The 15848-nt window shown below is 38.6% G+C and overlaps 1 protein-coding gene across 2 annotated transcripts in view; it reads left to right on the forward strand.

Annotated features, from left to right (window-relative positions):
* Positions 1-15848, forward strand: part of Asxl3 (ASXL transcriptional regulator 3) — a 149204-nt gene that overhangs the window by 31221 nt on the left and 102135 nt on the right. For both annotated transcript variants that reach the window (XM_021151072.1, XM_029471780.1), the window contains 2 exons: positions 3501-3609; positions 5078-5186. In XM_021151072.1, coding sequence (XP_021006731.1) covers positions 3532-3609; positions 5078-5186 — 187 coding nt within the window. In that variant the 5' untranslated portion in view covers positions 3501-3531. The remainder of the gene's footprint in view (positions 1-3500; positions 3610-5077; positions 5187-15848) is intronic.

Below are 15848 nucleotides of genomic sequence, written 5' to 3' on the forward strand. Positions count from 1 at the left end.
GGAGCTCTGCAAAGTGTCTCTGGGGGGTTCTTTGATGTCTAGACAGTTTAAATTATGCCTGCTCCCTCCCTCCAAATTCCACCTCTGTTCTGCTTCAGGGGTTGTGGGAAATGAAACAAACCAGAAGGGTTCCACAAGCCTTTAGTCCAGGGGGAAAAGCTAGCAAGTCGAGTAGGTCTACTCTGGCAGGTGCATAGGAAACAGCCCAGTTACAGGCCTGTAAGGCAGAGGCGGGGAGCAAACACCCTGCTTATTTATCTCTTCTTATATTTTCCATATGGAAATAGATGCACATTGTTAGTAAAATGGAAACATCTTAGAAATAGCGAAGGAGTCACAGTCATCCTATAGCCTAATGTTTCTATTTTTCTTCCCAACCTCCCCCAGGCAGCCAAAGACATAGTCGCACTCTCAAACATTGTCTTACTTACTGGCATGGTGAAATAAATCATTCTTTGTTTGATAAAACTAATTTTATTTTCTTTTTTGTCCTTTGTTTCCCTCTCACAAATGGATCTTGCCGTTCCTCCAACCTGTCCTGTTAGAAAGTAAGTAGCTCCTGTTATTTCTGAGCTATTTGGTTAAAATGTTGATGCGTTATGATTGATTCCACCCACAATATATGTTCTATTTTGGAGTTCATGTGTTCAATTATGATGGTCAAGATTAATGTTTGTCTCAACTGTACAGAAACATCTGGGGATGCAGATGTGTTTTAACATCCTTCATAGCCATAGTTGTGTGTGTGTGTGTGATACTCTATAAGTTTTATGAATATAAAATAATAAAATTGTACAAAAAAGGCTTTCATTTATTTCTTTTGTACAGCAGTTAAGTGAGATGACACACATGTTTTTCAAGAAAAGAAGGCTAAGTTATCTAGAATATTGAATTAAGATGAAAAGTCATAAATAAAGATGTAGGCTAGAATACTTTAACCATGTATTTTCCAATGAATATATTACATTGGGTTTATTGCTTTCCTTTAAGAAACATTGGTACCTTTAGATGAAAACATTTTATTGTTTTAAAATGAGATAGACCAAAATAGTGATATATAGATCAAAATAATGATATATAGATAATATTTTATATTGAAATGCAATTAGAACCTTAAATAGGGATGACTAATCAGATTGACTTGAGTTGCAAGAATATTTTAATTCATCCAGAATGTGAATGTAATTTTAAATCAAAACATTTTATTTGTTTCTTTTGGGAAATTTTTGGGGAAATTAAAACAGTTGTTGAAACCTTTAGAGTGCTATTATCTTACAATTGTGAATTATATATTTTAAATTTTTTCCACAGTAAATCTTGAGCTTATTAAGTTAGTAAATAATATAACTTACTAATGTACTTGTGTGTTTGTTGAAGCTTATTGTCTGTGTGAGATGAAGTCCTTAGCTGATATTAAGTGTAGCATGAAGCTGTTACTAAACAGCCAATTTATCATCTGCAATCATGTTTACCTTAGAAAATGTAAACTGTAGTAGTGTCATATTTGTCCTGTATTCTCAGTTGCCTTTAAATCTACATTCCTCTTAAATGTTCTAAATCTACATACTTGGAGTTGAGTAATTAGTAATGTCATATGAAGAACAGGAAGGCTATTGTGGAGTTCAGTGTTAGCTGGACAATTCTATTAAGTTATGGTTTTCAAGATCGGCAGTATGTAATTTTTCTGGATTGCATTCTATGTGACTTGTCATGTTAACATCTTGTCATGTCACTGCAGAAAGTCTGCATTTCTGACAGTTTTGCTAATTTAAAACTCCTGAAATCTGGCACAGTCATTCCCAGCATCAATTTTTTCTGTGCTTTTTGTCTGGAGAGCTGAATATAAAAATTACATATTTTGCAGTGTTCGGTATAACATGTTGCATTATTTATCTGGAATTCATTTGTAGAGAGAGAGTTCTAGGGAGTTGAATCTATTTTGTCATTATAGCTATGGCTGGGCCCACTTACACATGAGCAAACCTCGTTCATCAGGGAAAATAATGAAATGAGGCCAGTGATGTAGCATCTTCATGAGGAGAGACCTTACGTAAGGCCATAGTGCTGTTCCCACATGAGTCAACTGTTACAGCTACATTGTCCTCCGACCAAATTTATATTAGGACTCTTGTTTCCTGTCAAACCCAATGGAATTATGTTTATACATTGGCACAGAAAAACGGCTTCCTAAAATAATAAAGAAAAACTCACATTATTATAATGTTTCTAAACCTTCAGGACACAATGCATATCCATGCTGACTTGCAATAATGTGTTCCTGCAATTCAGCAATTTTGGCTTTTTTATTTTTACCAGCAACCTTCATAGTAAATAAGAGATTTGATCATCTTGGCTTTTAGAAAAAGTTAGAAGCATACAACTTTTGTTTAACCTAATAATTCCAAATTTGAAAGTTCATATCTTAAAATGCTCCTTTGTTTCAAAATATTAGAGGTTAATACCTTGTCTTAAGGGGCCTATGGCGTAGGGCAGGGCAGTTCTAATAAACACTGATTTGACCAAATACTGATCTTTTGGTATAATGGGAAATAAAATGCACATAGTCACATACTCTGTGTACACATAGACATTAAACCAAAGCAGTGTTTATATCTTTCACTTATAGCTTGCAAAGGCATTGACTTGCAAGCAAACTGCAATACATGCACAGTACATTTTATTAGCATCTTTGTAAGGAACTGAATACAATTCACAAATGTCTGTGCGTGTGTATGCTAATATTTTCAATTATAAATGTAACATTGTTTTCTTTTAAATATTGCTGTAACAACGCCTTTTATCACATCATTAGTACAGAGGTAATTGTTTCTTGCTCAGAATGCTCAAACACACATTTCTTTACTCCACATATGACATTGTAGAAGCTATAGGAGAGAGATGAACATAGATGCAAATTCTTCATTTGCCATGTGAACAATTTGATGCTAGGAGCAGCCTAAATACTTATAATTTCAAATCAGTTCTCTGCTGCTTTCTTATTATTCTTTTGTTATTTTTCAGGCTCTGAGAAGGTGCAGGCCTTGATTTTTTTTTTTTTTTTTGATTGTTCAAGTGTAACGACTAAGTTATCTGAAATATTTTAAAACTGAGGCTTCATCGTGCTATTTTACAAAAATAGCACTGCATAAAAGTTTGAGACTTGGTTTCTTTAAAGTACAATGTTGGTTGCCTTGTGAATAAAAACAAAATTTGCGTTTAGGAGACATTTTGCCTGAAGCTTGTAAAACAGATGAATCTGATTAACTTTGGGGAAACTGGCCTGGCCCTTCATTGTAATGTAGATGTTTCAAGGGTGGGAAGATATTTTAGGAAGGCCTGTAAAGAGATTTCTTTCTGTTTTTCTTTTCCTTTCTTATTTCTTTTTCTCTTTTCTTTTTTAAAATTATTTTATTTTATTTTTTTGACTCAGAGAATGCTTTTGCTTATTAATCAGTTGTGTCTCAGCTGGGCTCATGTTTTGCATGCTTTTCTTTTTCCAGTGGCACCTCTCCCTTAGCCTGTCTGAATGCCATGCTTCACACTAACACGCGCATAGGGGATGGAACATTCTTCAGAGTCCCGGGGAAGTCGGGCCTCTATGCTCTCAAAGTAAGTTCCATGGCTTTGCACACTTCGTGTCACACAGATTTTGAAATATCTGAAGGTAAATACGATTGGATTTTTATGAATGACCTCTGTGCCCAGAACGTTTTCAGATGCCACAGAAAGGGTTTTGTACGAATAATAAACGGTGACAGATTTCTCTAAGGAAAACCTCAGAGTTTATGTTATAACATGGGGGAATGGAAAGAGCTGTGGCTTCCGCGGAACCTCTCCATTCTGTGAGAATTACAGGGAGGAAAGTCCCAGAGCTTCAGTTGTGTGAGATGAGGAAGGTTGCCAGGCGCCTCTTGACCTACTGCATCATTTCTGTACACTTCACACCTGTATGAAATTACAGTGATTAAAATCAGGTATTCAATGTGGTAGCAAATGATAAGCTGGAGAAAGTCAGGGGTTTTGTTTTGTTTGTTTTTGTTTGTACCAATCATGAATGTGTGTGTATAACATATATGTATAGAAAATAAAAATTTAAACTATGAGGTATGTAGATAAATATTAGAAGAAGCTTTGGATGAATGCTTTTTAATTATTTAGTGGACTCCATATTGCTTTTGAGAATGGAAAGTGATGTATGAAATAGAAAATTCCCCAGGACAGCAGCTTTTGCCAAAATAATTAAGAATATGATCTACCAGGATAATAATAATCCAGTATAATAATTGGGTTTAGTGTGTTCTACTAGATTGGCTAAGTTAAAAACAAGTTATTGCTTTAATAACTGATGGGTTGTTTTTAAAGTTCATTAATTTCCTTTGAGAAGTTTGTTTTTAATGTCAAGAGTTATACCTGGCAAAGTAATTCTTCCTTAACTAGTAACTCCTCCAATTTTTCTTACACTGTATGTTATAAAAACAACACAAGAATGTTAAAATTACTTGTATTTTTCCAGTTGTTTTTTATAGCGTTCTGGTGTTTCATTTATTGGTCAGAGTTCTGAGATGTTTTCCATTGGTCTTCATCAGATGGAACATAGGATTGAAAAGTGGAAACTATATATCTCAAGAGGAAATCTTGTGTCTAGATTTCTTTCATATTTATGTATGTGTTTGTTTTATGTATATAGGTGTGTTATCTGCATGCACACACAACAGAAGAGGGCATAGGATTCCATAGGACTACGTTATGGGCAGTTGTGTGCCACTGTGTGGGTGCTGGAAATGGAATCGGGACGTCTGGAATAGGAGGCAATGCTCTTAACTGCTGACTCATCCCTCCTTCCTGTGTATAGATTTTAGAGACATTTACCACAGTGACGGTGCTTTTTCAATGCTTTACTTTTTGCCTTCTTTTATCCTAAGGACTAATTTTTCCTTTAAAAGTCAACTGATACGATAGTTCCTACACATAACTCTGATGGTACCTCAGGACTCTGAAAACATTATTCAGTTGTATTCAGTTGCTAAAACATTTGTAAATCATTTTCGTTGTTGCTGTTGTTTTCAAAATCATACAGAAAGAGGAGTCATCATGCCCAGTGGATGGAACATTGGATCTAGTCTGTGACCCAGACCTGGATGGCGCTGAGATGGCAGAGGCCAGTGCCAATGGAGAAGAGAACAGGGGTGAGTGTACCTGACTCCAGCATACACACCTTCGCTCTTTTAAAAGTAGCATCATTTAAATGTTAAGATACTACTTGGTTTACTCTGCCATTAGAGATGCAATTTTATGCTACATTTTTAGCACTTAAGACTTATTGTCAGTCATTTTTGTTTTAAAAGCTTAGCACCCAAGAAAACTATGACACTCTTTCCCCTTATGCTTATTTTGAACAATATTTTTCCCTGAATAATTTTCTTGGGGCTCACCAGAATCTGTATACTCCTCCCATGTAGTAAGAGAGGGGTCCTGGGTTCTGCTTCTACTTTTATTTCTGTGGTGGACTAAGATCCGCATTGTTTTATGCCTAATGGCTCTAGTTTTTGGTATTTCTTTTTTTCTTGTAAGTTAAGGTTAGTGTTGCTATTCCTCAAAGAATCAAGACGATGTAAGGTAGATTTTCAATCCACAGAAGCTACTATGCTGAATCTCAGCCAACTCTCTGGTCCCACAAATGGCCACAGATCATTCCTGGGGAGGAAGACTATCACGTTAAATTCTCATCTGTGTACTCATGGGAACTAGTAAATTATCTTTCAGCAAGCAAGCCTTGCAGAAATAAAGCATTTTAGGAATAATTCTGAGTCATCCATTTAGCTCCTAGCACAGTGAAGACCCCGGCCTTTTACTGTTATGTACTCTTCATAGCCTGAGAAGCCAAGTGCTACTTCATTCCTAGTTGAATGGTAAACAAGTTTGTGAGCTCAACATTTGAAATAGATTCTGTCTTTACTAGAATGGCTACAGTGTTTAATACATGTTCACTGTGGTGCACTTGACTTAGTGTCCACGTTCCTCTCTTTTTGGAACCCTCCTTCTGCCACTGGCATAGTATTTTGGCTGGGTAGAGAGACAAAGCATTCTAAATGGACTGGCTAGTAGGGCCTCCTTTTGTCTTTGTACACATTGGAGGAGTGTCTACTTGGGTCAGTCTTGATGTTATGCTGACTGTATGTGTGAGTAGTCAGTACTCTCTCTCTCTCTCTCTCTCTCTCTCTCTCTCTCTCTCTCTCTCTCTCCCTCTCTCTCTCTCAACATATGCTCTCGTCTTCTGTGAGCCAAATACTACAAATACTGTTCTCATCAACATGAAACAGAAAAAACTTTCTAGTGAAAATTGAGTAATCTGACAGACAAGTACACAAGAAATATGTAAAGATTGTTGCTTATTCAGTGGTGACAACTAATATGAAGAAGTGAAATAAACAAGTTTCTACTGGGGAATGAATAATCTCCTTCATAGGATGAGGGAATAGGGTTTAAGGACAGAGAAGTCTGTAGAGGGAACAACAATTATAAAGACCTAGAGGTAGCAGAGTACTGGGAATATTACAGAAATAACAAGAGATGGATACACAAGGGAGATTTTAGTAAGATACAAAGTCATACAGGCCTATTACATAGCATCTTGAGGTATCCAGATATTATTTTAAATGAGATACTAAACCATCACACGGTTTTCAGATAGAAAGAAAATGGCCTCTTTGGGATTCTACTAAACTCACCAAGTATAAAGAAAGTGAGATACAAGTACAAACACCAGGGAGGCGAGCTAGAGAGCTTTGGTCATGATCTAGTGGGAAGGGGACAGCGCTGACACGGAAAGAAAAGCAGTGGGTGGGATGGCCATGCCTAGTTTCTGGATATATTTGAGGGATAATCCAATGGAGTTGCTGACAAATGTAGAGTTAAAGGTGAAGGGCTTGAGTTTGAATCTAGACTTTGGGTGGTGTGGGTAATCACAGAATAGCATTGTTCTCAATACCATAGCTTATGGATTAGTTACCTTTCTTGTTGCTGGAACAAAATACTCAACAAAAGGTTAGGGGCCTTTTGGAACACAGTTTGAGTGAACAGTTCGCCAAGGCAGGAGAGCATGGTAACCGGATTCTGAAGCAGCTACCACATGGCACCTGCTTTCAGGAAGCAGATGAGGTTTGGCTTGCTTTCTGCTTTTATTCAGCCTGAGACTCTAGCCCCATGGGATAGTTTGAGCCATTGATTTGAATGGGTTCTCTCACCTCAATTAAGGTAATCAAGAGACTTCCTCTCATACATGCCCAGAGCCATGCCTCTGAGGTGGTTCTAGACCCTGTCAGCTTCATGATAAATAGTAACTGTCCCAGCTAGAATGCTGAATTTCCTAATGAGGATTGGTTTGGGGAAGGTTTTGTGAGTAGGAGTTCAAGTTAGGGTGTGGACCATGAGATTGTGTTTGTGACCCCAGATGGGTTAAATGGTTACTGACATGAATGGGAAACCCAGGGCCAAGAATGGACACCTGGAGATTTTTTGTTTACTGGAATCATTTGTAGACATGAAATTGGTTGAGGTCACTAAAGGTAAATTACAAAGAAAAGACAGTCAAAGACAGCCTGAGGTTAGTTGACTTTCAAGAGGTTGAAGAGACTCTAACAAAAGGTGAGTGAGATTACAAATAGATGGATCTAGGGTAAGTTTTTTGTATAGGAAGCTGAAAGAACAATGTGTTTCTCTGAAGAGAGATTGAAAAATGACAATACTTCCTCTCATGTAAGAACTAACCAGTCTAACCCTGCATAGCTCTGGACTCAGACAAGAACAGGTGCATTGTCATCCTTATCTGCACAGGATGTTTGATGCCAGTCTGGGTTGGCAACCTTGTCCCAAGATGGGAGGAGGTGTACAGGGAGAAGGGGAGAGAGAGGTGGGAACAATGGGGGAGTCAGTGCCTACTGGGCTTATGTCTTTTTGATGAACATAATAAGGAAAGAGACAGCTTTGAGGTCTTCAAGCATAGCTTGCATGTGATGGGCATATGAAAGTTAGAGAAAAGAAATCAGAGAGGAATACAGACAATTTCAAAGATTTAAGAATTTTGGAGGTGGAGAAAAAGAAGTGGGAAATGCTTAGGAGTGGGGTGTAATCGAAACAGTTGTTTGTGCTTAATGAAGACCAATTATTAGAACCATTATTTGTTTACTGGTAGGAAAATTCCAGTAGAGGATAAGCAGACACCATGAGAAGGATGTTGTACTGCCATGTGCCTAGTAAGGTGCATGAGTGATATCTAGGCAGATGAGGAGGCTGGCTTGGTTAAGGGCACAGGCATGATGGAAAGCAATCAGCAGGAAACTCAGACTTTTCCAGTAGAAAGGGAGGTGGCTGTGTAAACATGTATAGAATGAACCTAAAGAAGTTGACTTTTCCTGTTTCAGCATTTTCTATCAAGAGGATGTCAGTTTAGTAGCCAAAGTTTGGATAGGAAAAGCACTCTCACAGAAGAATAATTAAGTCTGCCTATGCATCTGAAACCATTAAGGCCATACTCCTACATTTATCAATGTTGGGTATGATAGAACGGCAGCCATACTGTGGTTTCTCCAGAGTTAACATTCTGGACCACAGGTAGATTCAATGGCTGTTGGGTCTTGCTAAATGTGGCTGACAGTGCAACATAAGAATGAAGGAATGGTCATCCCTTTGATCTCTGCTCCAAACTTTGTCTCCTTAACTCCTTCCATGAGTATGGAATGACCTGCCAGAGACTGCCCCACTTGGGGATCCATCCCATAAACAACCACTAAACCCAGACACTATGGCAGATGCCAACAAGAGCTTGTGAACATGAGTCTTATATAGCTGACTCCTGTGAGGCTCTGCCAGTGCCTGGCAAATACAGAAGTGGATGCTCACAATCATCCATTGGATAGAGCACAAGGTCCCCAATGAAGGAACTAGAGAAAGTATCCAAGGAGCTGAAGGGGTTTGAAGCCCCATAGGAGAAACAACAATATCAACTAACCAGTACCCTCAGAGCTCCTTGGAACTAAACCACCAATCAAAAAAAAAACAAAACAAAAACAAAAACAACAACAACAACAACAAAACACATGGTGGAACTTGTGGCTCTAGCTGTATATGTAACAGAGGATGGCCTAGTTGGTCATCAATGGGAGGAGAGGCCCTAGGTCCTGTGAAGGCTCTATGCCTCAGAATAGGGGAATGCCAGGACCAGGAATGGGAGTGGGAGGGTTGGGGAGCAGGAGGGGGGGGGGGGAAGTGAATAGGGAATTTTTGGAGGGGAAACCAGGAAAGGGAATAACATTTGAAATGTAAATAAAGAAAAGAATGAAGGAGTGGAGAATGTATGGAAGGGGGATTTATAGTTTGCACAGTGGTTAAGCTAGATGTTGCTAGTACATTTGATGGATGGCTTTACCTAGAACAAAGATTACTGTTTTTAACTTGAAGAAAGATTTAAAAACTGACAGAGACCCTGGATATGGAATTCAAGAGTGATCTTCATGAATATTGAAGCTGAAAAATATAATAGAAATAATATTAATAAAGATTACCAGGTAAGAGCTAAAACCTTCCAGAAATGGAGGGTAACCCAAGAGTTGGACAGAAAGTACAAAGCACAGCTAGGGACAGAAATGTGTAACTAAGCACGCTTGCCTTACCTGGATTGGGCAGAGGCAAGGGTGCCTGGAAGTAGAACAGCTGGGATAACACCATGAGCGATGCCCACCAGCTTAAGCATAGTCACAGGAGAGAGAGGGGGCTGATAATGGCCCCTCTCTCTGAGAGTCTGGCAGCCACTAAGAGGAAAATGACTCACTGGGAGGCAATTGTTCTGTGGTCTAGCTGCCTTTGGGTCATGTGTGTTCTTGTAATGGATTACAGTAAACTTATTGGTTCACCAACTTGGATATGGACTGATCCATGAGTAAATGAACCTTTTTATGTCCCCAGAGTAAGTCACACTGATAAATATGCTCTAATGACACAAAACACAATACTGGGGCATCCAATGATCAGGGACAAAAATTGGTCCAAAGGGACAGTGAGGTTGCATATATCACCTACAACCTACTACCAGGCCCAAAAGTACAAGATGTATGCAAAAGACAAAGTCTGCCACGTGGCAGTATCTTTGGGTCCTGATACACATGGGAGAGAGCCAATATTTGTCAATCGGGATGCAAAGTAATGATTCAGAGAAAATGTTGAGATTGTAGAAGGTTTGCTAATGACTGACCCTGAATTCCAGGGAAGACAAGGATTTAACTGATTGGGCAGGGATAGAAGATAGGGGAGAAGCCCTCAACCAGTAATTAACCCAAAGCAGGGATAAGCAGACTTCCCTAATTTGACATGTGATTACTTACTTCACAGAATAACTCAGACCCACACATATCCAGCAAATGTGACCCAAATTAGATTTCCTGGCATAGCCTTTGAAGTTGCATTAGGGAAATTGCTTTGGGGAAATCACTGAAAGAATAGTAAATAGCTTATTTCCTTGAGTACTCCTTGGCTCACCCTCTTTTGTATCTTATTGCAAACTATAATTGCTTCTTGCAGGACAAGCATATTTCCTATCCAAAAAAGTGCCATGTATAGTGTGGAAAACCTAGAGAGTGAAAAATCTATTGAGTGTGGGTTATGTTCAACCTTTGCAAACAGCCCACCTTGCATGTACTTCCACATATTAAAATATTTTAAAATTTACAGCTTTTCCTTGATGCAGACAGTCATTAAGGTTTTGTTACTTGATTTGATCTCAAAGAAGAAACAGTCTTAGGAACCTCTCTCTCTTCTTACTGTATCCAAGCCCAGGTGTATATCTGACACCACAAGCCAGTTTCAAAGGTGTTCTGAAACTCGGACTGAAACAGCAGAGAACAGTTTTCAGCTAGTGACAAAGATAATTTGCCCTTCCAATGTGAGCACTGATGTGTTCCCATCCTCTTCCTCCTGAGAAAGTTTTCTACGTGTGTGTGTGTGTGTGTGTGTGTGTGTGTGTGGATGTGAGGGAGAAGTGGGAAAGAAAAGCAAAGAAGGATGAGGAGAGATGGGCCTACAATCTCTTCTTGTCTGTAGCCTCTCATATTGCCTCTTTGGTATAGAGACTAAAAGGATCTAGGCAGATAATTATCAGTAATTGGTAAGATACCCTTAGCACAATTGAAAGAATCAGCCTAGCGTCACTGAGTTATTTAAAGTTAATAAGGATAAATTGGCATTTGTTATTCTGTCAGAGAGAGAAGCAAAGATGTATAGGAAACAACAGTGTCTGCCATTGCCTGATAGTGAACTGGGCCTAGAGAGGTGGCTAACTGCTTAAGAGTGCCTATTGATCTTCAAGAGTTCTTGTCTCAGTTTTCCTGAGTCCAGCTTCAGGAGATCTGACCCCTTCTTCTTGCCTGAATTAACATGAATAGATATACACACATATGCTTACCTTTAAAATAAAGTAAATCCTAAGGATAAAGCTATGTCAACCAATATATATATATATATATATATATATATATATATATATATATATATTGCTATAATATCTGAATGCCAGTCTTTTAGTAGAATTCAAAGCACTGAAGGCCTTCCTTAACCTTCTCTTGGAGTCAACTGACCACAAGAACCAATTCTTAGAAAATGTCAGCTTCCTTTCCAAAATACGTTTATTAAAGTTTTGTTGAAACGGTCTACAGTGTGGAAAAAGAGATATATTTTTGACAGTAGAATTTATGTGACAAAGAACTATAGCTGTGTCCATGTTTCTTTGACTTCTGTGCAGTCTTTGAAGTGAGCAAGTATTGAACACATAGACTTGAAAAATTAAACTGCTCAAATTTTATAAGCTAAGCTCTGGAGATCAAAGAGTGATTTAGGTGGATCGGCTGATATATCTGTGTTGACAAGCCATGACAAGTTATGCCTATATAAGTATAGATCTGTGTCACACAAAGAAAATATTACAAATTTTATGGTCTAGTTTAAGCAGAGATTTATGAGTGTGTTTGTGTCTGAGTTGTTTTTTGAGCATAATACACAGGTATATCATGGTTTTTCTCACATACTAAGTTGGTTTACAATTCATTACTCTCTTGCAGAACTCATAATATTTTATATTAAGTAACACCATCAGTATACAGTCTTTACCCTCTTCATCCTCTACTTAAAAATTGTTATTAATGAGGAAAAAATGTCACTTTTATAGCCATAATACATTTCATGCTTAAGATAAACAGTAAAGCACTCCCTTTAATGAAGAAACTGGAAAATATAGAATTTTCATCTATAGAGATCAAAAGAGGAGTGGGGGAAAGAAAAGAAAAAGGTTCTGCTTGCTATTAACCCTAATGGCTACAGGGAGGAAGCCACACTCAAGCCAGGGAATTAGTATTTTTGAAGTTTCCATTTACAGAAAGGGAGAGGAGAGGGCAGGGGAAGATAGGAGAGGGAACAAACAGGGTGAGAGAAAGAGAAAAAGAGAAGAATGGTGGACAGAGGGATAGAGAGAAACAAACACTTATCCATTATTTAGACCTTAAATCCCAGTATGTATAATGATTTCACCATTTCAAGAATTTTATTTGACCCTTTTTCATTATTCTTTATGGCTAGTTTTATAAGTGGGTTTTTGGTTGTGTGATTCTTGGCAGGGTTGTGTTAATGTAATGAAACATTATTCAAGTCACTATTTTCTTTGGCTCAGAGGTTACACGTTGAGGGTGTGTGTGTGTGTGTGTGTGTGTGTGTGTGTGTGTGTAAAATGAAACTATTAAAAGTGAAAGGTGCTTTCAGATGGCTCAAGTGTATGGGTAATATCTCTGCTAATACATCAATTACACAGAAACCAAGAGCTTCATGGATTATGTGCAACCTTTCTAATGAAAGCTCGGGCTCCCTGCAGGCATGCTCACAATGTGTACTTATTCAATAGCGTATTCATGTTGGAAGGGGTAGGGATAGAGGTAGAAGGTTATAAAGGGGATTATGACTTGAGCTCACTACATCAGTTACCCTTTCCTACTGCTGTGGCAAAAATACCTGGAAAGGGCAACTTAAGGAAGGAAGGTTTTAGTTTTTTCCTCCCGGTTTGAGCAAGCGAGTGCATAGCACAAAGCAGTGTTTCATGTTCCCCTCTGTCAGGCAGCAGAGAGAGAAATGCTGGTGCTCAGCTCAGTTTTCCCTTTTTATTTCACTCCAGATTTCAGTCCTTGAGATGGCCCAGCCCACATTCAAGGTAGTTTGTCCTTCTTAGTTAATCTCCTTGGAAACAGTCATACAAATTACACTCATATGTCTGTCTCCTAGGGGAGTCTAAATTAAGTCAGGTTGACACTCAAGATGAGCCACCATAGCGTCTTGTTTTGCTATTTACTTGCAGTGCCCCAGTGTGACATGTTTAGAGGTGCTACATGTCCACACAAATGTGTTTGGGGTGGGATATGTAGGATGTTTTAAGCAGGCTTCCAGTTGCCCATTGAGGAAGAGATAGCATGGTTATGATCTATCTGGCATCACTTCCTAAGAACTTTGTGGGCATGTAAAAGAAATTCCTTCTGGGTTTGTAGCAGGCCACCTGTTTTTTTTTTTTTGGGGGGGGTGTTAAATAAATTTGTCCCTTTTCTAGCAACTCTGCATTTTAGTCAGCAGCTTGTTAACTAATGGAGACACCTGCTCTACTTTGGTGGGCTCCAGGAACTTATGTGAAATTTTGTTGTGTTAGTTACATATGGAAGAGAGTGCAGAGGAAAGAGAATACTTTAAAGAAATGACCATGGGTGGGATGGAAAACTTCCTCTGCCCACGCCTTCCCATTCCTCTGGCTTTCATCTCTGCCCACGGATTTCATAGTTCATGAAGAAATAAAAGAGGTTTCCAAAGAGCATTGTGCTCTGACTTGTCTTAAACACAATCCATTTAGGAAAAGGTTGGTTTTTGGTTTTGTTTTGTCTTTCTTTTTTTTCAACATATCCAGGGAGAAAAAGAATCTTCCAGTCAGTCCTTACGTTTTTTGCTCTGTGCTTTTGATAACCTTTATAGCAAAGAAGGCTTTCCTTATGCTGAGTCTCTTGTGCTTTTAATTAAAGCAGTTTTCTCCTTCCTTCTGCTGCCCTGTGATGGAGAACAGCTGGTTACCATCTCCTCCCCACCCCCCTTGTCTTCTCCAAATGACTCACTCCCCCTCTTTCAAACATGATTTAAATATTCCTTCCAGTTCTTTCATCCATCAGGGGCCTCTTTTTCCTAAATCTCCCTCCTTGAACTCTGAACTCTGTTCATGTATAAATGGGTTTTAGTCAGTTTTAACAGCTCAGAGCCATGGAGGAAGAGAAAGTTTGCTTTTCAGTGCAGATAAAGTTCTCCCATTACATATCATTTCCCAACCTCTCTTGTGTTACAAGAGGGAAATTTTCATAAAACAAGAAAGATGAGGAATGTGATCACATAAGAAAAACAAGCTCCCTCAAATAAAAATACAATTAAAGGTATCCCCCAATTACTCATCTTAACGAGCTAATTTTGATTTATATTGTCTGAGACATACATCAGAATAAGGCAGCCATGCTCTTTAAAGATTCTATTCTCCCTGGTGCCAGATAATCCATTTTCTGTCTGTAAAGTGACTCTTTATACGTGTTTCTCAAACAGCTATCTGTATGCCTTGCCTGATTCTTTACATACTGACATTCAAGGTGATTAGCAATAAGCTCCTTAGTGAAGTCTTGCCTTTAGCCCACACTCGCCCTTTGCTCTTATATTTTCTGTGGACTTTCCTGTGTTTGATTTTTCTGGCCTATTGTTTTATGCAGCTATGCCAAGAAACTGAGTAGCATGGAATTCTGAGGGTATCATGCCAATATAAAAGAAATAATTGGGGAGGCGGGGTGATAGCTCAGGTGGTAAAGTATCTGCCCCACAAGTGTGAGGACCTGAGTTTGACTCCCATCACTCACATGGAAATCTGTGTGCAGTGACAAATACTTACCATTCCAGCATTGGGAAGGTAGATTTGGGGGAATCGCTGGTCAGCAAGCCTGGCAGAATCACTGGATCCCATGTCCTGGTAAGATACTTGTCTCAAGAAACAGGTGAGTGGGCATTCTCTGAGGAAAGACATTAGAGATGTACATACAAATGCATTTAAACACATACATGTACACACACACACACACACACACACACACACACACACACATTCATACCTTGACAGAGGACAGTCTAAAGTGAGTTTACCCCATACAAACAGAATCTGCTGTTTCTTTCTATTCTGAGAAATTCTTCCTCTTTGTATGATAGCTTGAGAGTAATACAGAGAGAAACTGGAACTTCTTAGGTATGCTTTTCTTGTTAAATATGTCATTTTAGGTTGATGCTTTTTCTTTGTCTAATCCATGTTTAAAGGGATGCTTTGACAGATGCTCAGAGATATTAGCAGAATTAAAGTTGGAATGGCAGACTAATCAGTACTTGAAAGGAATGATTCCTGTCGCCACATCTGTGTGGGAAATATTTAGTTACCATTGGAGCTTCAGTGTTTTGTTCAGTACAAACCAAAGTGTTTATTGGCCATTGTTTGACATTTGGAATCAGTTGTAGTATACCCAGTTCTGTGATGGGCAGCTGCAATTTGCTAGTTGATATCAGTCACAAAATCATGAAGGAGAATGAGGCATTTGTCTTTTATGATAATCATGCAGGTAAATACACACATGAAACAACTTATGAATATACACTCATATACAATATATGCATGCAATCACACATATGCACAGTGTATGCATGCACAAACATGCACAGAGGTATACATGCGTACACACACATGGACACGTGTAGGTCCTTATTAG

The sequence above is a fragment of the Mus caroli genome, chromosome 18 (genome assembly GCF_900094665.2).
Source record: "Mus caroli chromosome 18, CAROLI_EIJ_v1.1, whole genome shotgun sequence".
NCBI lineage: Eukaryota > Metazoa > Chordata > Mammalia > Rodentia > Muridae > Mus > Mus caroli.